Genomic DNA, 27,463 nt, shown 5'->3' on the forward strand with positions numbered 1-27,463 from the left:
TCACTAAAAATATCAAATAGAAGCAATGTTCTATTTAAAGAAAAAGAAAAATATTATAAGTTCCGAAGTTTTTAACCTAAAACTTTGCTTCCAAATACGAATTTGTAAGCTCGTAATACCTATACACTATTAGCCCTGTGAGAAAAACATAATAAAGACTTATGGAGATAAGTCTCTCAGAGTCTAAAAAAGTAAACTATTTTTTCCTCCCAATAGAAATAACAATTATACAATGTTAATACACTGGAACAAAATTTAAAATGAGAAAATAGTTTTTTAAGAAAACCTATAATTGATAATCAGTGTGAGTCATATTGGTAACACTTGTCATAACTCTAATGAGAAGTTTAACTTCAACCTGGAAAACTTTCTGTGAATTCATTTATTTCTGACAAATGCCATATTCTGACAAATGCCACAAATGCTTAACTATTAGCGTCTGTACCTCAGGCAGGTGGCAATTATACACATGACTGCTTTAAGATTCAATTTAATTAAATCAAGGAGTACCAGTATGCTAAAATAGCTTAATTTTATAAAAGAAAATACATGGTCCTTACACATTATTTTTTGCATTATACAATACCTAATATATCATTGATTGATATCTGTTACTGAAAAAATGCTTTAAATATACTGAATTTAATTTCAGGATTAGCAAATTTATCTTGATTTAAAATGTAATAAATTATAGTTAAATAATATATATCTAGAGTAGTCATTATATTGTACTCATTACATTATATTATTCTTGGAGTAGTCATATATTTGGGGGTAATAGATTATATAACATATTATCTAATTATATTATTATATTATACAATTATATGTTACATTATTCCTGGGATAGCCCTGTATATTTGTATTTGTGTTAACATACGATTCATAAAGAACCTTATTTGGCAACCTAACTTTTAATATAACAAAAGATCACATTTAAGGACCACAGTTTAACCTTTTATAAAACTACAAGTATCAAAAACAGCTCTGAGGAATTAGGTTGACCTACGGCCTTAAGACAGTCTTCAGGCGGACTCAAATATGGAATAAACATAAGGAAATTTTTCTGGTCCTCTGAACAGAATCTTGAAGAAATCAAGCTATACTCTTATGGATCTGGATGTATACTCATGCTTCTGGGGTCTCCAGACCTTTATGCTAAGAAGGAAAAGATGCTTTATTCTGGTTATTTGATACTTAAGTTGTGGATGAGAAACAATTATATTCTAGGGAACAAGTTTAGACAGAAGATCATGGTGGAACTGGAAGTGTCTGGACAAGCTACACGCTGAGATGTGAAAGAAATACAGATGGGTCTTTAGGCAGAAAGCTTAAGTCTTAAGCTCATTATAGAAAGTACAAGAAAAGTAATAGAAATTCCCTGGGGAGAAATGGTCCTGTGACACTAACCAACCAGTGATCTTGAGCAGCTCTCTTAATCTGGGATTCAGCTTTCTCACTTTCTAAATGAGATTTCTAAGGTTTCCTACAATTCTAGGATTTAATAATGCAACTCTTCATATTTCACATACTAAAGATTGATGCAGAAGAGAGTTCTCTCTACACAGAAAATAATGTGGAAGTTTCTTTAAGTCATTTGAAATAAAAGTAATCGCCAACATTTGGGAAATAATAAAATAGCCATCTTCTACCTGTCAGTTTAAAAACATAACACATCTGCTTTTCAAAAGCATTATAGGAATCAAAAAACCTGACAGTTCAGATCATGTTTTCAAACATTCCTTAAACGAATAAGTTTGATGGGCCTAACCACTGGAAGGGTTAAAAATATATAGTTTGAATGTAGACAGAACACAGGATCAAGTCACATAAAATGAAAAAGGACTTTTTTCCCTTAACATCTCAAAATTCTACTGGGGTTTGGAATCTACATATTAAAACTTAAAACATTTAAATAAACAAAGTAATCTGTAGACTAACTGATAGATTCACTTTGATAAATTTACTACCAAACCGAAATCATTAGGCTAAAAACCCTTAACTCATGTACCTGCAAAATCTAGCACTAAAGTTTGTTTCCATAATGATGCATTACATTTGTTCTTTCCAAATCCTACTACTCTGTCCTTCCAGGTTACAAGGTAAGAAGTATTACTTTGTTTTTCAAAAAAAACCCCAAAAAATCCAGAGCTGAAGGCTTAAATTATATTGAACCTCATAGGATTCTTTCAACATGTACATCCCAAACACTGTTCAAGGCACTGGAGAGCCAATGGGGGCCAAAACGTATTAAATCCTGGTCTAGTGTTTACTTCTGACACTGCTGTTCCCACTGATATCAACAACAACAGCAATAATAATAGTAGCCACATTTTATTGAACACCTGCTATAAGCCCAACACTCTGCCAGGCTCTCTCTCTATATTTTCTCACTTAATCTTCCCCCCCCCAAATTATAAATAGATATTATTCTTATTTTACAAATGAGAAAGATGAAGTCAGAGAACTCCTCCAAGATTAGATAGCTTACAAATGCTAGAGTTAGGATCCCATGCTCTTTCTCAAAAGCATGTTCTTTCCAACGTGCCATGCTATGGACAGGAGACTAAGAAATATAGATGGTTGGCACTGTGTAGAGGGCTGTAGAAATTTAACTTTCTCATTAAAAACTGGAGCAGTCCAGTGATTTGAAATGCAATAAGAATGAAAAGGATTAAAAAAAAGAAAATCTATTTTTCATTCTTCTATAGTTCAAATTGTTCTAAGGGCCCTGAAAATAAGACTAGTCTCCAATTGGCTATATTCATTTTCTCTCAAATGTATTGAAGTATTTTTGAAGGCTGCAAAACTAGGTCAGACAACTAAAAGCAAAATGATATAGAGATATAAAATTCAGTGTCAAAGGGTTATATCCTTTAAAAAAGGTAAAAGCTAATTATTTGAAAGGATGTGATTTATTATCACTGTTTTTGAGAATGTTCACTGTGCCCTTGTTATACTGTTAATGCCTGCACAAATAAGTAAGAAACTTCTTATGTCATTGCTTTCAAGATCCTATTTCAAATGAAGAACATCAGAAATTAAATGTATGGCAGTTTGCAACAATTTTATTCCAACTTGCAGATGAATGAAGATGTAATGCTTTAAAAAGATATTTTTTGGAGAGGAAATGGAATACATTTGAACAGGCTTAATATTTGAATCACATGCCTCCATACAGTGAGATGAGCTTTGAACCACTGTAGAAACAGAGCCCGAGTGTGCCCTCACCTCTCTCTCTTGCTGGTGTGGAGGTCCTTTTTCATGCCTTTGTTTCATCCCACATGGACTAGCATGCCCCTTTTGTTGGCCTCCCAGCCCCTGCACGCATAATTAACAGACTTAAGCTGGTACACCATGCTCCCACAGAGACTCCACCAGGCACCAGAGGGAGAGCATGCACAGGACTGGACCTAGACCATTTTGGCACTGGCAGAGGGATTCTGAAACAGCAGCAAGGAGCTGATCGCTATTAATCTTTTCAGAAGCTTGATGCAGGCAACTTCCTATACACTGCCTCCCATTCCCACCTCCTCCCACTGTTACAATCCTTGGGAGTGCTAAGGACCTTGTGAAAAACCAATTACTCGGAGTGATTACTGTTTCAGCCACTCAGATAAAGAAAGGTGTTGACTCTCTTTATTTTTGGTCAATATTAAAACTCTTCTTTCCTGATCAAGTGTTAGCTTGCCACTGCATGCAATAGCACATATAGGATGTCAGGAATTTGCTGAGAAAAGCACATTATTTTCACATGCATTATTTTCGTAGAATACATTCAAATAAATGATTTCATCTGAATTGTCTCCAATTAGATGGATCCCTCAACAGTCAGTCTTTATTATGTTTTTATTCAAAACTCTGCTCAGTCTTACTATGTTCTAGTGTTTCTTAACACTAATGCTTTTCTCTGAATCACGACAGTGAAGCCTTAAGTTGTGTGATTTGCTTTTCCACAAATAGAGGAAAAATTATTTCGAAAAAAAAAAACCTAGCAAAAATTTTAAACAATAAATTTCTGTTAAATTCTCTGTGAAGTTCAGTTATCCTTTTTACTGGAAGAGATGCATCACACCAAGTGGCTGAAACCTGAAGACTATGCATAAAACTTAAACGTTTGGTTTTGTGAATAGGCAGAACATTACACGTGAACTTAAATGCTAACATTATCTGTAACAATATCAAGCTTTGGATAAGAAACAAAACAAATGTGCATGCAAAAAAAATTGTGTCAACACCTCTTAAAATGGTTGATAATTTCTAGTAATAACTCAGAGGCTTCCTTAAATGAAAGGGAGAAAAGCTTACCTTGCTGAAGTCAACAGTGCTGTTTTCCCTGCTCACATCATTCTTATTCTCAACACAGGCTGGAGCCGACTGAGGAGAAACAACCTGACCTGCTAAAAGAGATTGTTATTACAGAATACAAACAATTACTTACATAATTCTAGACATACTGAGTGAAATATGAATTAAACTAAACCAACATAGGTTTCTTAATGAAGTAAGCATGAAGGGTCAATATAAATAGATATATATAAATATAAATATTCTTATTTATCAGTTACAGATAGAAACGGGAGAATTCAGTCAAGAAAATGTAAACTAATTCTCAGATTAAGACTCTATAACTCAATAGTTATTCTTTATGAAGAAAGAACATCTACAAAAAGATTTTAATCTAATCATGGTTTTGAAACATCAGTGATTTCTAAATTTTATCCAAAACTATTGGGATGTATATGTATATGTATATGTATATGCATATATGTATATATGACAAGATAGACATCTCTTATGATTTAAGCTCAGACTGGAGAATTTTAAATGTAATGTTGTTTTTTAAAGGCTGAATATTTATGTGAAAAGTACATAGCATATTTATAGCTTCTACTGCATCTGAAAAAACAAACCAAAGAGAAAAAATTCTTTGACAACAACTTTTAGAGATTTCTATATGAGAGGTTCAGTTAGAAATACCTTTACCTCACACACTATGAATACTGTGAATATGATATTATGCTTCTCACTATTCAATTGTGTAAGCATACTGATATTGGTCTGCATGACAAGAGATCAATAAATTTGAATTGTATTTGTTTTCCATTAGCACTAACCAGCAACTTAATTATTTTGTAGTCTTTTCCCCATTATAAGAAAGATTATGATATTAGTTAAGTGGACAGTAGAGCTGAGAATGTGACAACAGCTAACCAAGGGTAATTACATGCCATTATTCACTAAATATGAAACAGTCTTTTCAATCACAACTTATATGAAATCTGTCCATATTTAGCAATTAAATTATAAAAATTAACGATGCTTGCTTAACTTCACATGTATCTCTCTTTTCCCTAACCTCTCTCCAACCTCACTTGTTACTTTTACTGTGATACAAGTAATGACAACCCAGCTTTGAAGCCTTGACCATATTTTATAACCATAACTCAGTGACTCAAAAATACTGCTCTTATTCTCATCTGTCTTAGATGGGAATATTTTCTCTTCTCTCTGCCTAGCTCTTCCCTCTACCTGCCTAAATCCCAACTTTATTCCAAGTTTACCTTTAGTTTCATCTTCTCTAATTACTGAATTTCTCTAAACTGCTAGTGTATATACAAATACCTCTTCTTTAAATTCTTTAAATTCTCTTGAAATCCACTTATTCTTTGTTAACTAGAATTTAAGTGTGACTTAAAACACTGATAATTTACTTTCAAATATTACTATAATTTGGTTTTTTGAACTATTAAGACTCTCAGGCAGGGGTCATTTATTAATAGGTAAAATTTTTTTATGGTTTAAAATTGTTATATTGCCAGAGAGTAATGGGCTTAAGATTCTTCTAAAATTTAAATATTTCATTGCTTTCACTAAACAAAGTAAAGTAATACATTTGGTGAAGATTTTTCAAATGATTTTACAAGCAAATTCACCTTAAACCATGTACACAATTTTTTTTTTTTTTTTTTTAGGATATTCTGCTCTTTTGTGACCTATAGGGGAGGTGTCTTACCTTAGACTATGAGAGGGAGTTCAGTTCAGTAGAATTAATCATTGACCCTACATGATACAGCACTTCTATAAATGACATAGATTTAGAACATAAACATCTGAGAGTAATACAATCCTAAACAATTTCTAAAGTGACACATCTATCAATATAAAGTATAATTTTATAAGTATATAAAAGTTACAATTTTTTAACATCTTTATTGGAGTATAATTGCAACACAAATTCTGATTACAGCGAATTTCCAAAAAATATATTAACTTTAGAGAAGGGACAGACTTAAGCTGCACCAGTTATTTGCATTCTCCCATTTCTAACTGCAGCGTGCAGCTACGACTGTGAACTGTTCATTAGCAGCCATTTAATTGATCATTCTCAAAATAATAACTGTAGTTTAAAAAAAACCTTTTACATAGTGCATTTGTGCTACTAACAGATGTCTTCAATCACCAGTTTCACATCATTTCTCCATATTTTCATGAGTTAGAACATTAGATATATTTAAACCTAAATTTACTGAATGTTCTGTAAAATTGAACAGTGAAATTCAAGGCATGGTTAAATTAAGTAAACATATATCTGCTTTCTTATAATAACTTATTTCAAGTGATATAAAACTACATGGAAGAACAATTATTTAACTCAATCAGCAAACATACAAAAATAGTCAACCCAGTACAAACTCATCAACTTTGAAGAGATTTCATTGGATAGAAAATATGCTGTAACTTAAGATTTGAAGAAATTGGATAGCCTATGTTTTCACATATATACTTTAAAAGCAGAATATTTCATAAATTACCTTCAGCTCATGAAATATGTTTAAAACATTGGCACTTGTATTTCCTCTTGTAAGTATTAATATATTTGAGATTTATTGTTCAATGCTATTCTTGTTCTGAAAATTTTACAAAATATTACCTCATAAAGTTGATAATCAGGAATGGATTTGAAAAATATTTTCTATGACTATTTTAAGTGACATGGATAATGACCTAATGGAGAGTATTTAACTAGCAGGAGATATACGAGATGACAGAAATTTCCTTGCTAGCTCTAGATTCTAGGTATGTGCATAGAATGTATGCTAATGCAGGAAAAAAGCGTAAAAACTACCAGCCTATGACATAGGAATATAAACCACAAGTTTGGTATCTCTTATATTTCAGAGATAATAGTTAAATATTAGTAAATATTAGTAGTTAAATACATTTAATCTCATCAAAGTTTAAAAAGTACTCCAAATCTTTTTTTTTGTTTTTTTGGGTTTTTTTTAGCTAATTGGGCCTCTCACTGTTGTGGCCTCTCCCGTTGCGGAGCACAGGCTCCGGGCGCGCAGGCTCAGCGGCCATGGCTCACAGGCCCAGCCGCTCCGCGGCATGTGGGATCTTCCCGGACCGGGGCACGAACCCGCGTCCCCCGCATCGGCAGGTGGACTCTCAACCACTGCGCCACCAGGGAAGCCCAGTACTCCAAATCTTATTTCTCAATGCGTATGTTAATTTGTTAAAATGAAACAACACATATTAAATGTGTATACTTCCAAGGCAGTAACTGAAAACCTGAAAAATGCATAGGTATTATTATTTAAAAATTAAACTGAGAGGTTCGGTTTGGGTTATTTTGAATAACTTGAAGCCTTTAAACAAAGCTTAAAATTTTATTTGCTCCATCTACCTACCTACCTACCTATCCATCTAAAGCCTGTGCATGAATTATAGTCTAACAATTGGAAATTTCATTAATTAAATATTTTTTATAATTCTGTTATCAACTATAATCTTTTTCTGTCTAAACACTGATTTCTTTAGTTTAGTCCAGTTATCACTGCCTTTCAGAAGAAGGTGACGGGCTTAGATTTCTAAATGACTTTCATTAACTCAAATACTATTACATAAGAAGAATCAGTAAATTTAGGATTTGAAAGGGCATCTCTTATTTTCTCATTGATATCTAAAACAATACTAGTTCATAGAAGACAATTTTCAGGTACAGGACTTTACATTCAGCCAGAAAGTGAATATGTGTCTTAAAAGGATAACAAAGAATTTGCTAGGATTTTCCCCTCTCCAGGACAAAATAGTATAAAGTTAGGATTTAGAATTCCCATATATATGTGGAAGTTTTATGAATGCTATTTTTTATGATAATTTTTCTAATCAATATGCCACAATGCTTTTGAACATACATATTTTTGCCTATTTCTTTATATTACCTTCACTATGCCTACTCATCACTGTCCATACTAATATATTCTATAAGTAAATGTCATTGCAATTTTTAATCACATCTGTTAATATCTAAATAACTGTGAGACATTAAGATGATTATCCAAAAAGAGACATTTATTAACTTAAAGCTTTATTATATTCAGGGTAAATTATTCAAAAGCTAATGAAAATTGGACACTATTATTAATTGAGACGTGTTCATGACTATTTGAATGTAAACATTTGAGAAACCTAACATCATCCTTATATATTTACCATATATTTTAATTTTTCCAACCTTTTAAACTCAAAGAGTTTATCATCTTAAATCCAAAATTCCAATATTTGTTATACATCTTATCAATTAAAGTGCATATTATATAGTATTCATATCAGCAACTGCTTGAGTTAATTTTCCTTTGAGTCATGAATTCATTTTTTCCTCTGGACCTCCATGTAGGAATCATATATAAGTTAGAAAAAAAGTTATTATAGGCCATGTACTTTTCCAAGGCAAATCATAAAAGATTTGGGCAAGCACAGGAGAAAACTGAGAGTAATTCAAGCAACCTCTAACTAGAAAATGGAAGCTCTGCTTTTCAGCTTGTTACACAAAAAATTTTTCACCGAGTCCACTGTGAAACTGGCAGAGTCATTTCCCTCATCATAAAGTTGTGGGGAGAGCATGAGACTATGTCAGAATTACTTTTTTCTACTTTAAGTAGTGTCAGTATCGTTAAAGCATCTCAGTACTGAAAGACAACCATAAATATGTTCTCAAAAATGTATTAAAATTACATTAGTTCAAGTCCTTATTTATAGTTTTCTTCCTCTTTAAATAAATTACATATATAAGTATTATAAAACAGCAGCTTTTAAATTTCTATTTAGCCAAATTCAAATCAATAGGAGAATAAGATACCACTGAAGTATATCAGTATTTGCTACTGCTTAATCCACTGAAAATCATGTGTAATAGAAGGAAACTGGGATGAAGACATGGAGCTACATTACTATTAACCTAAAGACCAAGCTGGTTTACACTACCTCAGAAACCTTCAACGCATTTAGAGTACCCAAAGGGTAGGAGATGAGGGAGGTACAGAGATGAGATGAGCCTGTTAGAGACAGACACAAGACAGAGCAAAATAAAGAAATATAAAAATGAATGACAAAGTTACATACATGTGTAACAATACATTTATTCATGGGAATAGGAAACAAGAAGAAAGAAAGGCTAAATATTTAGAAAATGTTGATTAGGTCAGCTATACTTCAAAAACATGGAAGTATGCACACAATTAAAGTTGGAGAAAAACTGGTATGCCTGAAAATAATTAATGTAAGATAAGAAATAACAAATTTAAACACATCATACTAGAAATATTTTTGCTGTTATGACTTAGTCTTGAGATTCCAAAACTCAGTAGCAACAATACAGTCTCTCAACAGACCCACCAGCTGTGTCAACAATGTCATCCTGATTTTTTTTTGGAACAATGGAAAACACCTTTATTATATAATGTTTAATTCTATCATCTACATGAGTTTTAAAATGTTTTCTTTCAAGTAATTCTAAGAATTATTATTTGAACTTTTTTTCTTCAAGATAAAACATTATAAGGAATACTTTTTAAACTCTTGATATCTTATTTATGAGACCAGAGCATTTAAAAAATAAGACAGGATATAAATATCTAAACACACATAAAACATTGTACATCTGAAAATAAAAATGTACCGCATATGTAAAAAGACGCAATTATTAAGCCATAAAACTGATTTTCAAAAGCCATAAATAAAAATCATTCACAATACAGAAGTGTACATTGCTTTAAGGGTTAAAATCTATGCAGGCCTAAAGAGTCAAGTCATCCCATCCTTCCAAATCTAAATGTTCTCCAGTAACCTATAGTTTTGAAAGTAAGTCAGAGACCTGCTCTGTAACTCCTCTGAAGATCCTAAATAAAAGGGACAACTGGAAAGTACTCAGAATAGGTTAGAGAAAAGATATGTGAAGGAAAAGAAATAGAGTTAGAATTATTAGTAAAGGAAACAGTGGAATGAAGACACCCTACACCTAAGGAAACTGAGTCTTAGGTTATTTTTTTTAGTGTAAAGGTTATCAAAAGTATAATAATATTTTAGAGTAGACTTGTAAGCCAAAGTCTCAAATACAATTGAATGTATGACCTAAATGATGAATACAAATACTGGTATATTTTGCTTTCTAGATCATTAAAAACAAAAGTCTTATTTTTATTTTAGAAAGTCCTTCTAGTTTCAAGAAATTATTCAAATATTCTTGATATATTTAAGTAGTTTCCACAACATCCTTTTCAGAGTTCTAATGTTAAAGAAGATATGATTTTTCTATTATTTTTTTTCTGTTGCTTTGCCAAATGTAGCTATCACTTTTTATTAAAACATCAGAATCAGACACTTAATTCTCACAGTTTTGATGCTTAATGAAACATGAAAGTTAAACACAGCATGGTGGCATTAAAAATGCCTGGTGAATCCATAGCACCCGGCATCTTAGCCCTTAAGAGAATGTGCAGTACACCAAGAAAAAAATTATACAAAATAGTTAAGCTAGTATATTTGGAGGAGTGATTGACAAATTATCACAAATCACTAAAAATGTAATGAACAAAATAGTGCAGATGGAGGAGAGAAGCAAGAAAATCACTATCTTGTAAATCTAATCTATAAAATGGGAAAGAACCCCATTTGGTCTTCAGATTGAAATATCTGAATGTTTAACCCTTGGGACTACTACCAAGGTAGCATGTTCAAGGAACAGGTCAACTAAGGAAGTAGAAACTTTATTCTATATGACTCTTTTAGAGTTCTGTATATAAGCATCAGTTTGTTTTCTGAGGGAATTTCAATTGTTTCATTTCTAAAGTAAAAGGTATATTAAACAAGAGGGGGCTTATTTCCATCCTTATGCTTGGCAAGGAAAATGTTTTCTGTTTTCGAGTCTCTAGAAGATACTCACTCTATTTAATTCCTAGCCTATAATCTTAATTTTAAAAACAGGTCAGTTTTTGCCTGATATACTCTACTGAAGAGTTTTTTTTTTAATAATGAGAATATTATTTTTCCCATTTTTGATGTATTGAAATTCTTCTGTATCTGTCTGTACTACTGCACAAAAAAATTAAATCTCTACTGCATATTTTGAAGCAGAATGTCAAATCTATATTTACAGCTATGAATTTTGATTTGTTTGTTTATCTAGAGTTTATCAGTTGGTAGAGTTCATAAGTATATTGAGAACCTTAGTAATAAACGTCTTTCACACTTCTTTTCACTTCTGGATAGGAGATTTATTTCTAAATTGGTGAAGTCTATTTACATTTTCAGAATTCTTAACACACATAATTATGCAAAGCGTGTGAGGAAGCAAAACAGAGTCACAAGGAGGTGTTATAAGCCTAGGCTTAGGAAACCACTTCTGACAGCATACTCTACAACAATACTTAATTGGATATATGATTCTTATTAGAAATGTTTCCAAGTTTTTATTACCCTAATGTATGCCTCAAAAGGATCTGTATGTGTTCAGATAAAGGCTGATTGTACAGATGGTGACAGAATCACTTCAGAACTACTCATATTCTAGTTTTCAGAAAAACTAAGCAATTGCCTGAATAAGACAAAAAGTAGGCTCTCAGAAAAACTCTGGGGACTTCCCTGGTAGTGCAGTGGTTAAGAATCTGCCTGCCAATGCAGGGTACACGGGTTCAATCCCTGGTCTGGGAAGATCCCACATGCTGTGGAGCAGCTAAGCCCATGCACCAAAACTACTGAGCCTGTGCTCTAGAGCCCGCAAGCCACAACTACTGAGCCCCATGCCACGACTACTGAGGCCCGCGCGCCTAGAGCCCGTGTTCTGCAACAGGAGAAGCCACCGCAATGAGAAGCACGTGCACCACAAGGAAGAGTAGCCCCCACACACCACAACTAGAGAAAGCCCACGCGCAGCAACGAAGACCCAGTGCAGCCAAAAATAAATTAAATAAATAAATTTAAAAAAAAAGAAAAACTCTGTATCTATATGTGGACTTTACGATTTAAAGCTATAATTCTGTCACCTCTTCTTATGTTTAATGAAAGTTTAGAGCTGTAACAAGCAGTGTGTCCAGGCCTATATGACATTACAAAAAATAATTCATCCAGTGAATTCAGTACCCTCTTCCCTCCAAAAACATAATGCAATAAAATCATTTGATAGTAAACGTTATCCCCAGTGAAATTTGAGATATACAGCTAGTTCACAACCGAAAATCCTTGCTTCTTTGAATAAACACATAACATTCTCATAGACATATATTTTATGGTCTGATTTCCAGTAAAGGTAATGAAATAAAGGCAGAAGTTTATTTTTATAAAATGTGCTTGCATTCATAGAGATTTAGTTAATGAGAATATTTTAATAAAGTCTTTAGAATCACATAGACATAAGTCCATAGTAAAAATCAGTAAATATCTTAATCTGTTTTCTTAATATCATCATATCAAATAAATGCTAGTATTGTAAGCATAATAAAAGTACTATATTTATAATAAGTTTCAGAAAATAAAAGCTTCATTTTATCATTTTCATATATAACATATTTTAAAGCAAATTGTGATTTAGAATATGAATATATTTTAAATATATGATGTAATTCAAAGCAAGTTATAAATCCTCAAAATATCCGTGGGATCTACAAATACAAGTTGGTATATACCATAAAGCACTCATAACACTTTTATTGAACTTAATATATGCACAACTACAGAGTCTTCAATATAACAATGATTTACACATTCAGTCATTGAAGGGTTTTTTAAAAAATCAAATGAGTATTTCAAAAATTATTTTGCCATTTAGAACTAGTTCTATGTTCTGAGACAACAGTACATCTAACAATCTTTATTGATTTATTAAAGTATTTCTTCTACTTGTGTATATTTGATTCAGTAGTATGAAAACTGGTAAAAATTCCCATATAAAGCAGAATCTGAAAAAAACCTCATTTTCATGCATTTGTATATAAAGCATCTCTGAAGCTTTTGAAAATAGGACTGAAATTACATAAAGTCCACGCTGTCAATACACATGCTTAGTCTATTTGTGGAAATCGGAGTCTTTCTAGTAAAACATTTGAAATTACTTTTCATTAATTTGTATCTTTTAAAACTGGGAACTTTTATAGCTAGTGGAAGTTTAACCAATTCATATCATCCTCATGATAACTTCATTTTCCTTCACAAGACTGATGGAAAGGATGAATGATAAGAGATTTCTAAGCAACTTCCTTAATGTAAAAGATGAAGGGTCAACTGGATGCAAAGAGAGAACAAAATACAGAAGAAAGGATAAAACAATCAGAAACACTGTTTTTGCTTCATGATTGCCAAGAAGTAAGTCATGAATGACTGCTAGAAAACAATGGTTGTTTTCTGTCAATTCCTATCAATGGTTGTTTACTATCAACCATTATGGCTCATCTATGTTGGTGAGCCAAGATGGTAAGTGTGGTGGCTCCATGGACATTGATGATGTAGTACTGCAAAGAGCAATGAGCCCATGAACTAGAAATCAGGCTTAATATATGTAGAGACACAAGTAATGCACTAGCTGCTCTTTTCAGCTGTAATCTAGAAAGGGATTTGTTGACCATGAGCAACATGAAGCCAATATCTTTTTTACCACAGTCACTAAATGTTGATCATTATTCATTTTAACTAAAAGACCTTACGTCAAAGCATTGCATTACATTCTCAAGCTATGAGACAAAGACTAGAGCCTTATTTGTGATGCATTTGACACTCAGTTTATGTTTGCTACATTTGAGTGTATAACTTCTTATTAGATAAAATTTCCTTTGCTTTCTTTCATGAGCCTTTCAGGAAACTTTAAATCTTTGTTAATAAAATTTCTACAATTTGATGCCTGATAATAAAACAATACATGAATATGAAAAGAAACAATTCTACCACAACAATCTGAATTTCAATAGATCATTTTCAAGTAAGACATATTTTAAAGGACTTTGATATTTCAGACAACTATAATAAACGATAAGAGTACCATAAAGAAATATTTACCATTTTTATCCATGGAATTTGGTTCTGATTGTTTCTTGCCAATATCAGCAAAGGAACGAACAATGGGAATCCTATTGGTGAGTTTTTTCTGATTCTGGTGGTGATGCTGTTTCATCAGTGCCTCATGGACCCTGTGGCGTACATCATCATTGAGCTGACCTGAGCTCACTTGTTGATCAAGGACCATATCTGAAGAGTGAAGGCAGAAAGAAAATGAGCACAGCTTTCCTGTAATGTTCCAGCAGTGAACCACTGAGTCCAAATATGCATACCCTAGATAATATTATTCCTCTTAAAATAGGAATGAATTCCTTTAAAAAATCTCTAATTATGGTCTTAGAAACAGAAGTTTGTCTTTCTTTGTAGAAATGCTACACAAGAAAGATTTGGGGAAATAAACCATTCATTTTTAAATATGTAATGATGTTATGGAGTTTTATTTTTCAAACTGGAATAGTTGTATCGAGAACAAAGTGCTTTATGTTCTCCATTATTCACACTGACGAGAGGGAATAGTATCAGGAGTAATATAAATATAATTAGAATGTTTAAAATTAAAAAGTCTCATACATATATTTTAATATGGTTTTCCTCCCTTTTTCTAGTAGAGAATAATTTCCATGTTTCTTCCTTAAGTCCATCGGTTAAAATCTGATGCAAGGTGGCTTAGGCAACTACCTAGCTGGTTGCATTTGGAGAGTAAACAATTCTTTCACATTAATATAAAGTCAGTCCTCTCAAACCTTCCTTGATAATGTGTTTATATTTTAGAAAACCTTCTATACCCATAAAATAAAGAATAAAAGGTGAGATTTCAGAAGGCTATAACTAAGCAGATTGATATTTACCATGTGTGTCAGAAATGCATATAAAATGAGTAGGTGAGTTCTTGGTAATACAAAGATCACCTCAATAAACCTCAATGTAATTAATCTGCTTTCATATGATCAAATATTAACTCTATTTTATTTTCTGAGGTGCTAAATCCTTATGTAAAGCAGATTACAATGCATTGCCTCCCGCTGCCCCACTGAGTACACTGAAGATTTGAAAATTAGCAGAATCCTCCTTTCCAAACAATGTTTTCCTTCAGTGTGAAAAGGAAATGACTGGGGAAACAGACTTGGATCACTGTCCCACATTCCAGCTGTGTGGCCTTGTAAAGTTGAATAGTCGCAGTGTCCTTATTTCTAAGACAGAGGTAATAGCTATCTCATAAGAGCATTGTTGCCAGGACATAAGGCACCTAATGCACTGATTGGAATATTGAGGCCCTCAGTAAATATTTCCCAGTACAAGATTTTCTTTCCAATTTCCTTTAAGTAGGTTATGGGTTCATGGTTTAAATTTTTTGCTGGTTTTAAATCATTTATCTGTATTTTATAATAGTATATCAAGCAGAGGCAAAGTTGGATTTATCAATAACAGAAAACCCAAATCAAACTATCTAAAACAATAAATTTCACTGGCTTACATAAGAGAAAAATCAAAGTTAGGTTGGATTTAACTCCATTTCTCTGTGATTTTGTCAGCTTCCCCCTCCTCGAGGTGTGAGCTTTAACCTCAGGCTATTTTCCTTATGGTCATAAGGTGGCTGCCAGCAGCAACAAGGAGATACACATCTTGTTCATATCAGAGATTCTTTGCCTTTTTATGACTTTTTCTTAAAAGAAAAGTCCTTTTCCCCCTACCTAGGAACAATTCTAAGCTCAACTGACATAGTCCTGTCTATGCTGAGCCAATCACTGACAAAGAAGATGGGATCCCCAGTTGGCTTAGACTAATCAAGAACTGCCCTTCACTGTGGAGTCATTTCCCTAAACCAGAGGTAGACAAACCTTTTCTGTAATGGGTCAGATAATAAATATTTTAGGCTTTGCAGGCCTCTGTCACAATCTCTCTGTCACAACTACTCAACTCCATTTTTATAGCATGAAAGTAGCCATAGACAACACGTACACAAATTACCATAATTGTGTTTCAATAAAACTTTTTTATGGATACTAAAATTTGAATTTCATATAATTTTCATGTTGCAAAATATTGATTCTCTTTTTATTATTTTTCAGTCATATAAAATATAATAACCATTCTTAGCTCACATGCCTAACAAAATCAGGCAGTGGCCATATTTGCATATAGAGCATAATTTGCCAACTTTGTTCTATCACTTGGCTGTTTACAAGGGAAAGAGGTAGAATGCATGTCTGGGAATCAGCCATAATGTCCACTATAAGTACTTCCAAAGTCTCTTCCAGTTCTGAAAATGTATGATAGTATAGAATATTTAAACTTATATCTCAGTTTTTTTGAGATCAGTAGTTATAAAACCCTTGGATTAATTTGAACTAAAGGAAATGATAAATTGTCAACATACATGACTTTACACTGCAACCTTGCTAAGATGGAAAAATGTATATAAAATATGCATTATATCCTTCATAATAGGAGTTGTAAAGTAGATTATTCAGACACCAAAAGGATATCATCATACAGCAGTTTCATCTGTAAACCATGATATGTATCCCCAGTTCAATATTCTAATCAGAATAAAAATTAGTCATGCAATAAAACATGCACATGGTTACAGTTTTTCATTCTTATCAAAGCACAATCTTTCCAGGCCTAAGCACTATGAAAAATAAGTCACTAGCTTCAAAGTTTTTCAGAGATAACATAAGAAAGGATAATGGGCCATAATGGCTTTAGGCCCAGAGTCAAGACCAACAATCTCAGCAGGCTATGATGCCTAAATAATACAGTCCAGCCTGCCAAACCTCAATGCCAGGATCTGGATGATAAGAGAAGAAGCAAGAAGAAAAGGGATAAATCGGTCACAGTCTTCTAGCACTAAACAGGCTCCAGGAAAACTAGCAGCATTTGTGTAGAAAAACCTCAGAAAGTGGAAAAATACTTTTCATCTTAATCAGGCAATTATTTTATCATGATCAATCCATTTGACTATTGAATGAAAGCCTCTAGAGACCATGAGATTTTACAGACTCTATATAAATCTCTGCCTCTTTAAAGATGATCATATAATTGCTTTGTCTTAAAAATCCATTGTCTTCAAAGATGCTGGGGGAGAAGTGGGCAATAGGGGGTTCTAAATTTTACAGTTTGGTTGACACTACTAACAGGAGTGTATGTAATAAAAATGTAAACTACCATAAGAAAACTTACTTTCCAGACCAAGAATGGTAATAGCATAGGCATTAAAAAAATATATATATGGCTATTAACATACTCCCAAATCTGCAGATTATATTCAGTGGAGCAAACTATGGATTTTTCCTTTGATGAAAGATTTTAAACAGCAAGAGTTGTTTTAATGAGTTGAGAACTATGATTGTTAATCTGTCCATGGTACTAACTTTGGTTTGGTTTTAATATCTTACCCTCATTGACAGCAATAGGTTAAAGTAGACACACTACAGAGGTAATATTTCCATTATTAATCTTTACAGTGCTGAATTTAAAAGAGATTAACATAAACCGTAAAATTTCCTATAATTTATATGAATATAATTGAGAAGCATTTTTAATACAATTAACCTCCATATCAGAATAAATCAGGATAAGGAAATATATCTGGAGAATTTTGGATTTGAAGAGTTAAGTAATATTTTGAAGGAAGAAGTTTAAATTTATTCTGAGTTCCTTAAAGCATTGGGAAATAGACACTTTTAAATTAACTTTATCCAAAAGAAAATCCTACTTTAATTACACCAGAAATTCTTGACAGACCTGCCAGATACAAATGGGATTTTCTCCTGCTAAGTCTACAAAAATCTCTTTAAAGAATTATTTAAGAGTCGATTAAAAACATATCAGAACATTGATATAAAAATCCTTGACCATTCTAAAACAATATCTGGGTCATATTCCTCTACTAGGAAATGTCTAGAAAACATTAAGATGCAGAGCCTGTGCATTTGCAAAGTACTAGGGCTTAGAGCCCTTAAAGATAAACTATTATATCTAGCTTTTGCAAAACAGAAACTAGTGACTAATACATTAGCAACTGCCTAACATATAGAAAAGTATGATAAATAAGAGGTGAAGAAAAAGTTCCAAATCTTAAAGTTAATCACTATGGTCCCAAGTTATCATGAAATAGAATAAAACAAAATTTATGATTATAGATTAATCAAAAGAAATTATTCCCATTTCTGCAAGTGTTACTGTAATGTATCACTTTTTTTTTATCTGTTTATAAAATGGAGGAAATAGTCTCCTCCCTACCTCATAAGGTTTCTGTGATAATAAAATTTAGTAATGGATGTGAAAATACAAAGTTAGAAGTCTTCAAAATGTAAAACATTTACTACACAGCTAAAACATTTACTACACAGCTATCAATAAGTAAACAATAAAAATAATTACAAGCTATCAGAGAAAATGTATTAATGAGATTTTATTGAGGGCAGAAATAAATACTTTTGGATTAAATACACCAGATTAAAATTACTCAAAGAGAGAGAATCTCTTCTCATTAATGATTGAAAAGGAACCTAAGGAAACAACGATCAACACAGGTACTTGTAATCCTATTTTTCTACATGGTGTTAACTCTAAACTACTGACCTTTTCTGAATGGCAGTTTATACTGTTGTACACTGAAAATGGGACATTAAAAAAGTTGGTCTACTTTGGAGGCCGAAAAATACAGACTAATTAGAAGAGAAGAAAGAATACTAAAAACCTATTTGGGATATTGAGACTTCCACTGAACTACTTTCATTTGTAAGAATAGACTTAGAAAATGTAACAACCTTTACATATTCTACAGAGTTGAGCTTGGGGAAGAGGGCAGGTTTAGGGAAAGGAAGTATAAGTTTAGACAACAAAACCAAGCTAAGGTGGTAAACAACAGAGTTTTAGTCAAATTATAACAGGAGAATATTTCCTGGTAGAAATAAATTCCTAAAGAAAGCATTAGAAATTACATGTTTTAAGAAATTTAAAGCCTGGTAAAACTATGAAGAGAATTTTCTGAGGCTAATTTTGCCTGGTTGAGGAATTTGACAGCTTCATTACATACAGCCATTCCAAAACTCATTTGAATTAATCCACTTTCAAAGGTAATGCCATCACTGACATAAGTAGCAGAAATAAACTCCTTATTTTGGGCAAGACCTTTAACCTTGAGTCACTTTATTTATGAAGGATAACAATAATAATACTAAGCCCCAAGTTTGTTTTGAATATCAAAAAGATAGTTGTAGAATTACTAAAAAGAGCTTCCTAAACTGCAAAGTACTAGGAAAAACCCAGCCATTTCATTCATAATTAAAACATAAAAATTTTTATTGGGTATCAGCAATACCCCATAATGTAAAGATAGGAAATTGAATTTGATGGCTACTATACCAGCGTTCTCAGGAAGTTTGCTAATTTCCATGTTAGTCATTTCTTTAAGTCTTGATTTAGTGTGACCTGTTACTGTATCCTGTGTTCTTCCAAAAAGTATACTGGATTTAACTTTATATCGTCGTTTAGGCTCTAGTTCTGTATTTTAAAGTGTAATCTCTTTATAGGTGTTGTATGAAACTGAGGGGAGGAAAGCTCATCTTTCCTGTTTTTTTGTGTGTGTGTATTTGTGTTTGTGCTTAATATTGTGAGCCAAAATTTCTCTCCATGCTTACTTTTTTTTCACACATATTGCAATGTATGTATGCCTATCAGCACCAACAACCAAATAAATAATTTTAAAGGAATTAACAACAACCATTTCAAGCCATCTCTTTCTTCAGACAGTAGTTGTAGTGTAATAGAAGGAACATGGAGCTTAAAGTCAGAGGCCCTTAAATGGAACTTGAACCATGAAAGTTTCAGAATTTCTATTTTCTTATTGAAATATGGGAATGCACTTACTTTATGAGGTTATTCTGAAGATTAAATTAGATACATTATTTTTCTAATACAATATTTTCTCATTTATGTGATCCAAAAACACACAGAGTGTTTTGGGGTTTTTTCCCATCTCTACAATATAATTAAGACAGTGAAGTTTCTCTGAAGTCTTTCTACTCCACAAATAAATTCCACATGGAACTGCTTTTATTTTTTTCTGAACTAGGAATTTTTAAAACTGCCTGAGTCCTAGCTTTGTTTTTATTTTTAAAAACCTCCGTTAACCATTTCATTTATACTCTTTCAAAATTAATTTCTGTGTTTTTTTGTATTATTTTGTTTTTACTAAAATGTTTGTCTTCCAGCTGAAAAGATATAGGAGTTCTCTGCTCTTATTTGCAGAGTAACAGTAAGATGCTTCCTAAATATAACTGCTTGTGTGATATAGCCATAATAGACTTCTAGTACAAATCATTCATCCCAGATGCAAGCCATAGTTTCAATTATAAACTAATCTAAACTGCATCACTTGGCTTCCTCTGGAATTCAAGATTTTTAATTCAGTTTAAAATAAATGGCCATACCTTTCTGTTCTATTCTAAGCTAACATTTTTCCTAATTACTGAAACTTTTTCATTTGGCTATTTCATGTATTTGAGTATTGAAAAAAATCAATCTCTAGCTTTATGGATTTTTCCTTCAATTTTCTAATGGTGACAGTCTAATTACATATGATGGTAAAAAACGATATATGCCAAATGGAAACCAAGGTATATAGAGTCTTGTTCTAGACTTGCCACTGGCATGTTAGACCATATTTCTTTGAGCTTCAACTTCTTTTATCTTAAATGAGGTGGTAAAACAAAGTTATTTTTGAGGTCTCATACACTGATCATGAGAATTAATTTCCTAAAAGTCACACGTGTATAGAATTATAAGAAAAAGGGAATTACAAAAATCAGCTGTACCCATAAGTGTGAAATAGACTAAGGAGAAAAAGGATGTACCTGCAATTTCTTCTAAAGTGTTGGCATGCATGTCCAGTAACACAGTTCCATTCAGAATACAACTTCTCAACTCAAACAAGCTGTGCAGTGAAAGAGTAGCCACATAAGGCTTGCTCCACCTTTCCCCTCCATCTTCCACATCTTCTTCAAACTTCAACCACCTATACAAATAAATATTATTATAATTTTTTTAAATTTGTAGCATGATTTTATTTAACCATTACCCTGCTATAAAATTATTCTTAAAACAAAGCACATTAAAAGAGGGTCATTCCAAGATTTAAAAAAAAAGAAAGGGGGGTGAATTTTAGCCATAAGCATAAAACAAATGATTTTACTACCATAAAGACACTGATATTTATGGCACAAATATTTCCATAAAACATGCATTGCATTCACTTTAAGAGATCTCCCTTCAGGCATTAAATAACCTAATTTTGAATTTTTCCCAAGTTACAAATAAATATTATTATCAGCGCATTGAATATTACATTGTAGGTGAATGAACCTTTATTCCAACAATAAAAGGTAGAAGTATAAAGCTATTCACATTACTTCTTGGTTTCAAGGATTTCAGAAGTAAGTAAAACCCAGCCCAAGTCATCTGGTTTATTTCATTTTAATTCCATTTAACAAACATTCTTTCTGTCATTGAAAGATATGTTTAAAACAAACAAAAACTCAGTTTTTTAAATTAATCTTTCTAGCACTGAAAAAATATATCAATATAAATGTTTAGTCAGTGGTCACAGGGAATCTGTTGTAGAACTAATAAAGAGAGTATACTTCATGGAAAGATAACGGTGGTTGAAAAAATGCAAAAGAAAATGAAATACTACTCATTTTTCTTTTAGTGGGAGGTCTTAAAACAATATTTGAATCTCTTGACAACTTTGCCCTTTGATTTTTAGGAAAGCTAGTATAATTGGGGGACTATTCTGTAGGAAAAGTACTTATTAGGCCTGTTTGAATGAAATCTAGTGATTGTAGTCACTTCCTAGGGACTAAATCTATGAGAACTGAGCTCAGCCCCCATTCCCTGAGTGTTCCTGCCAGGGCCAGAGAATAGAAGAACCTTGATAACACGGTGCCAAATGGGAGACCACTGCCTTCTTGGAGTGAAATGAGTAGTAATATCTGAGATTGTTTCTCACTAAGATAAATGGAAGGGATAAAGAGAAATCGATGATTTTACTGCTCTGGCACTAGCACTAAATCTCTTATTCTTTTAGGGACTTGCTTTTTAATCTTAGTAGATAACCAAATTAATTCCACCATTTCTAATGAAGCCTAGCCTAAATGCCTCTCCTCTCTCCATCCCCCACCATTTTCTTCATTTTTTCTCTCCTTGTCACTTTTGCACTAACTTCCTCTCTCCATGCAATATCACTCAAACTTCCTATCTATACGATATTTTACCGCTGTTTTGTGTAATCAAATGATCCAACTCCAACTCTGACAGAGGACATCTTGTATAGTTAAGAACCAGTGTATCAGCCAGCTAAAAAAACTAACCAAAAGGGCTAGTCAGAAAGATTAGTGTGTAGAGTTCCAAGAAAGATAAAGACAGCTATGGATCTGTCCTCAGAGTTCAAGGATGAAAACGTCAGAAAGTAAAAAGGAAACTAGTAGGGAAGAACAGTTATGCCTGCCAAAAATTTACAGGCATATATTTATGCCTATCATAAGTTTAGAGAATGCTTGAAGGTTGAAAAAACTTATATTTAAGCACAAATTACTGACAGTATCTCTTCAAATGGTGACAATTTTATAGAGTCTTTTTGTCTACACAGTAGGGAATTTTTTCATATTAGTGAATCTTAACGATTTTCACCCCTTTACAGGGCCATAATGCATCACAGATCATGGGATGGTCATTAATACTGCTCACCAACTATAACTAGTTCTCCCTCTCTTCTTAGTAAGGAGTAGGATATCACTACCTGGCTTTCTCTGAACTGTGTGAGGCCACCGTTGACAAAGAATTGTGAACAGAAATTATCTGTGCCACTACCAGACTGGAGTTTTTCATTGCTAGGATGAGACCCTCTGGAGCTCTTTTTCTCTCTGTGGCCACCAGCTATGTTCAAGATGTAGGCGGTTCTATCATCCAGAGTCTCTGAGTAACGACTAGCGCAGTGGTGCAGAGTCTCCACTGATTCATGATGGACATGTATCATGAACCATAAATAAACCTTTGTGATTTTAAGCTTTTGAAATTACAGGATATTTTTTCTAGCATAATTTAGCCTATCCTAACTGATACAAATTTTAGCAATTCATACCAGCATCAAGTTCCTAATTAGAATTAATGGTAAGAGTGAATATACTTTTGATAAATATAATAATCTAGTATTTCTTGCCAGGTATAAAAGTAAAGACATGGTAACATTGTGAATGTCAGTATCTCCAAGGATCAACCTCTTGACAGACATTTTGAAATGGGATAGTACTGTGGAAAGTGTATTGGACTAGTTGGGAATAAAAAGAAATCTAGGTTTTGGGCCCTACTCTATATCTAAATTGCTGTGTGACCAAGGGAAAGTCTTTCAACTTCTCTGGGCCACAGTTTTCTCATCTGTAAAATGATGAGACAAAGTCAACACATTCAAAACTTCTCCAGGATCACCTAGTCACTAACCTTGTCAAACCAGATCAACTCCAACTGTTCTTATTTTTCTCCAGAGTCTGTGCCCATTTTCTACCATAATACAATTACTTCAGTTGGATTTATGGACTTTTTTAGCTAAGATATCTTATGTTAAAGCCTATAGTGAAAACAACGGATTTAACATTTAATTTTCGTTCTTGTCTGGAACAAATCTCAAGTTGAAAAATGTTCTGTGTTCTCTCCCTCTCATCTTTTGTTATCCACAGAAGGTGTACCAAGAGAGTGGATACAACTTTTATTAAATCTTCTGTCACCTTATATACTACTCACATATGACACGGTTTTTCAGACAAAAAGGATAAAAGAAGGGAGTCTTTACAGCATCACTTATGCTGGTGTTATTTTGACTGAAGAACCTTGTTAGATTTGAAATCTAGTTTCCAGTCTGTTGTGTAGTAAAGAAGAATTAGGGTCATAAAAGGGTGTAATTTTGTTTGGGGGACTATAGATTTCTCATTTCTGGAGCTCTGGTACTTTCTGTCATCTTTCTATATAGAATTGTTACTAAAATGTTGTATTTAAAATTTTCACTCAAGAAATCCTGAAAAGAGTGTTGATACATTACTAAAAACCCATATTGTTTCTTAATTACTTAAGTATAAATCTATAGACTGACCCATACAATAATATTGTTTGTAAGTTATAATAACGCTAATAATAAATTCATTTTTAAATATCCATTGGCTTTTTGATCTATGCAAAATGATCCAACCCCTTCTTCTAAGGGAATTTATAGTTAAATTTTACTTCCAGATAACAGTGAAAATAATTAAATAAGTAACGAAGCATCTACATCATTTTATCTTGGTTCCTTTGAAAGGGAATATTTAGATTAATAATCTTAAGAAAATATGGGGGGGGTGTATGTGTGTTTGTGTGTGTGTAAAAACCACCAGCATAATCAAGATACAAAATTCGTGTTCAAGATTCATGTCCATCACCACGAATGAGCTTCCTTTATATTCCCAATCTTCACCCTGTTCCTTTCCCCTGGTAATCATTAATCTGTTCTTCATCATTATAGTTTTGTCATTTTGAGGATGTTATGTAAATGGAATCATATAGTTTGCAACTTTTTGAGATAGATATTTTTTCACTAAAACACAATGCCCTTGAGATCCACCCAAGTTGTTGTATATATCAATAGTTTGTTCCTTTTTATTGTTGAAAAGTATTCCACTGTATGGATGTACAAAAGTTTATTTAACCATTCACCCACTGAAGGATATCTGAGTTGTTTATAGGTTTTGGGGATTACAAATGAAGCTGCTATGAACATTCATGTAGAGGTTTTGTGTGAACATAAGTTTTCATTTCTCTAGGATAAATGCCCAAGACTGTGATTGCTGAGTCATATTTACTAATGCATGTTTAGTTTTATAAGAAACTATCAAACTGTTTTCTAGAGCAGTGCTACCATTTTACATTCACACCAGCAATAGCTGAGAGATCCAGTGTCTCTATATCTTCACCAGCATTTGCTATTATGACTTTTTTTTTTACTTTATTCTATTAGGTGTGCAGTGATATCTCATAGTGGTTTTAATTTACATTTCCCTAATGACTAATGTTGAACACCATTTTATGTGTTTATGTGCCATGTGTATCTCTTCTTTGAAAGGCCTGTTTTTTTGCCCATTTTTCCAATTGATTTGTTTTCATACTGTTGAACATTTAGAGTTCTTTACATATTCTAGATATAATACTTTTGTCAAATATATGGTTTCTGAATATTTTCTCCCTGTCTGTAGTTTGTCTTCATCCTCTAACAGGATTTTTCACAGCAAAAAGTTTTTAATTCCGGTGAAGTCCAATTTAAGAATATTTTCTTTTCTTCTTTTATTCAAAAGATTGTGCTTTTGGTATACCTAAAAACTCATCTTCTAGCCCTAGGTCCTGAAGATTTTCTCTTATGTTTTCTCTAACATTTGTATAGCTTTATGTTTTACATTTAGATTTATGATTAATTTTGAATTAATTTTTGTATACACTGTGAAGTTTAGATTGAAGTTAATATTTTTTACCTCTATGTAGGTCTCTAATTGTTTCAGTACCATTTGTTGAAAGACAATTCTTCCTTCACCTTTGTCAAAAATCAGTTAGCTGTACTTGGGTTAGTTTTTCTTAGTCCTCTATTCTGTTCCATTGAACTACATGTCTATCTGAGAAGACATTTTAAAAACAAAAACTCCTTCCTTTAGAATAATTTCTTTCAAACTGGGGGTTTGATCTTTCAGACCAAGAATGGAGACTCTTGTGAGTTCCAAGCAGTTTGGATGGCCAAATATAAGTTATATGCATGGATGGTTTGATATAAGCATAGGTTTTATGAGTATTACAGGAGGAAACATAAGATACTTTCCATAAAAAGGAACCCACAAGTTACAAATATCAAGTTACTAAACATTTCAAGATTCAGTGTTTTATGCCAACTCCAGAATGATGCCAAAAGCTTTAAAAGATATTTAAATGAATATATTTTAAAGATACATAAGTATATCTCTCTTTTCTGTTTTTCATTCCATTTCATACTCCAAAGATAGAAATTAGCAGGTCTAAGAACACACCAAATCCTGTTTTAAGATTTGTAGTCACTGAATATACTGTCAGTTACAAAATGCCTGGTTGCAGTTAATGACCTAAAGTGCTGCAATTTATTCCAGTTTTCAAATAAACTCAGCTGACATTTGTTTGAATAGCAAACCAAAGCAAACAAGAGTCTCACAGGCATGAATGAGATGTGACGGACAATGAAAAAAAAAAGAAATTGTAGGCCAACTGCATGACATTTTCTATGGGGGAGGGGTGGATTTAAACTCTGTTGAGATTATTTTCATTTCCTTCAGTATGTCTGTGTCTGTTTTCATCCATAATTAACACACTGGAATCTCTTTCTACTAAGCAGCAACAACATAAAACAGGTGTCTCCTGAATTCTTTGAGGATTAAGTTGATGATAATCTCCTCTACAATACTCATATTAGAAATCTACAAAATAAAATTCTTCTGCAAATTAGAGATAAATGATTTCTATAGAATTTAACTCTTTCTGTTTATTTTATTCTCACTAATTTAGTTTAACTTTTCTAATAATTTTTATTCTCTGATTCTACCCAAAAAGGGAGTAAAGGAGTTACCATATCATCCAAAATGATCGTCTTGGGGGAAGTCATGAATTCTCAAGAGAAAACATCCTTTTTGGGTAGAGTTAAGGATATGGAAGGTGAAGGGGGAACATGGTTAGAGTGGGGGTTGGAGATTAACATATGTAATCATAAAGTACCTATTTCAAGAGGAAAGGGGTATTAAAATATATCGAAACTTAGAGTTTATTGACATTAGCTGTTCTTAATTCAAATTATTTTCACACCTCACATTGCACTGAAAAATCCTGATGACTTGACCCTTTACCAATTTTAAATATCAAATACCTTCACATCATCAATAAAATTGTTTTGATGTAATAATCTTTTTCCACATTACCATGTATGTGTCAGAGGCCTAAATGCTATCCCTTTCTTTGCCTCTGCTGAGCTCATTTGTGGGAAACATTTTTAAAGGGCAACCACAGTGAGTCAAGCATGTTGTCTCCACAACTGCAC

General features: G+C 32.6%; 1 protein-coding gene across 8 annotated transcripts in view; it reads right to left on the bottom strand.

The window, feature by feature from the left end:
- The window catches only part of SLC4A10 (solute carrier family 4 member 10), a gene marked incomplete at both ends in the record, with an annotated part of 311,945 nt that overhangs the window by 113,465 nt on the left and 171,017 nt on the right, over positions 1-27,463 (bottom strand). For 3 of the 8 annotated variants that reach the window (XM_081241985.1, XM_081241984.1, XM_081241983.1), the window contains 4 exons: positions 3,232-3,321; positions 4,309-4,400; positions 14,329-14,517; positions 21,192-21,352. In XM_081241985.1, coding sequence (XP_081098111.1) covers positions 3,232-3,321; positions 4,309-4,400; positions 14,329-14,517; positions 21,192-21,352 — 532 coding nt within the window. The remainder of the gene's footprint in view (positions 1-3,231; positions 3,322-4,308; positions 4,401-14,328; positions 14,518-21,191; positions 21,353-27,463) is intronic. The other 5 variants (XM_081241987.1, XM_081241986.1, XM_081241989.1 and 2 more) reach the window with 3 other exon arrangements.

This window comes from Mesoplodon bidens, assembly GCF_964165515.1.
Source record: "Mesoplodon bidens genome assembly, chromosome: 8".
Classification (NCBI taxonomy): domain Eukaryota; kingdom Metazoa; phylum Chordata; class Mammalia; order Artiodactyla; family Ziphiidae; genus Mesoplodon; species Mesoplodon bidens.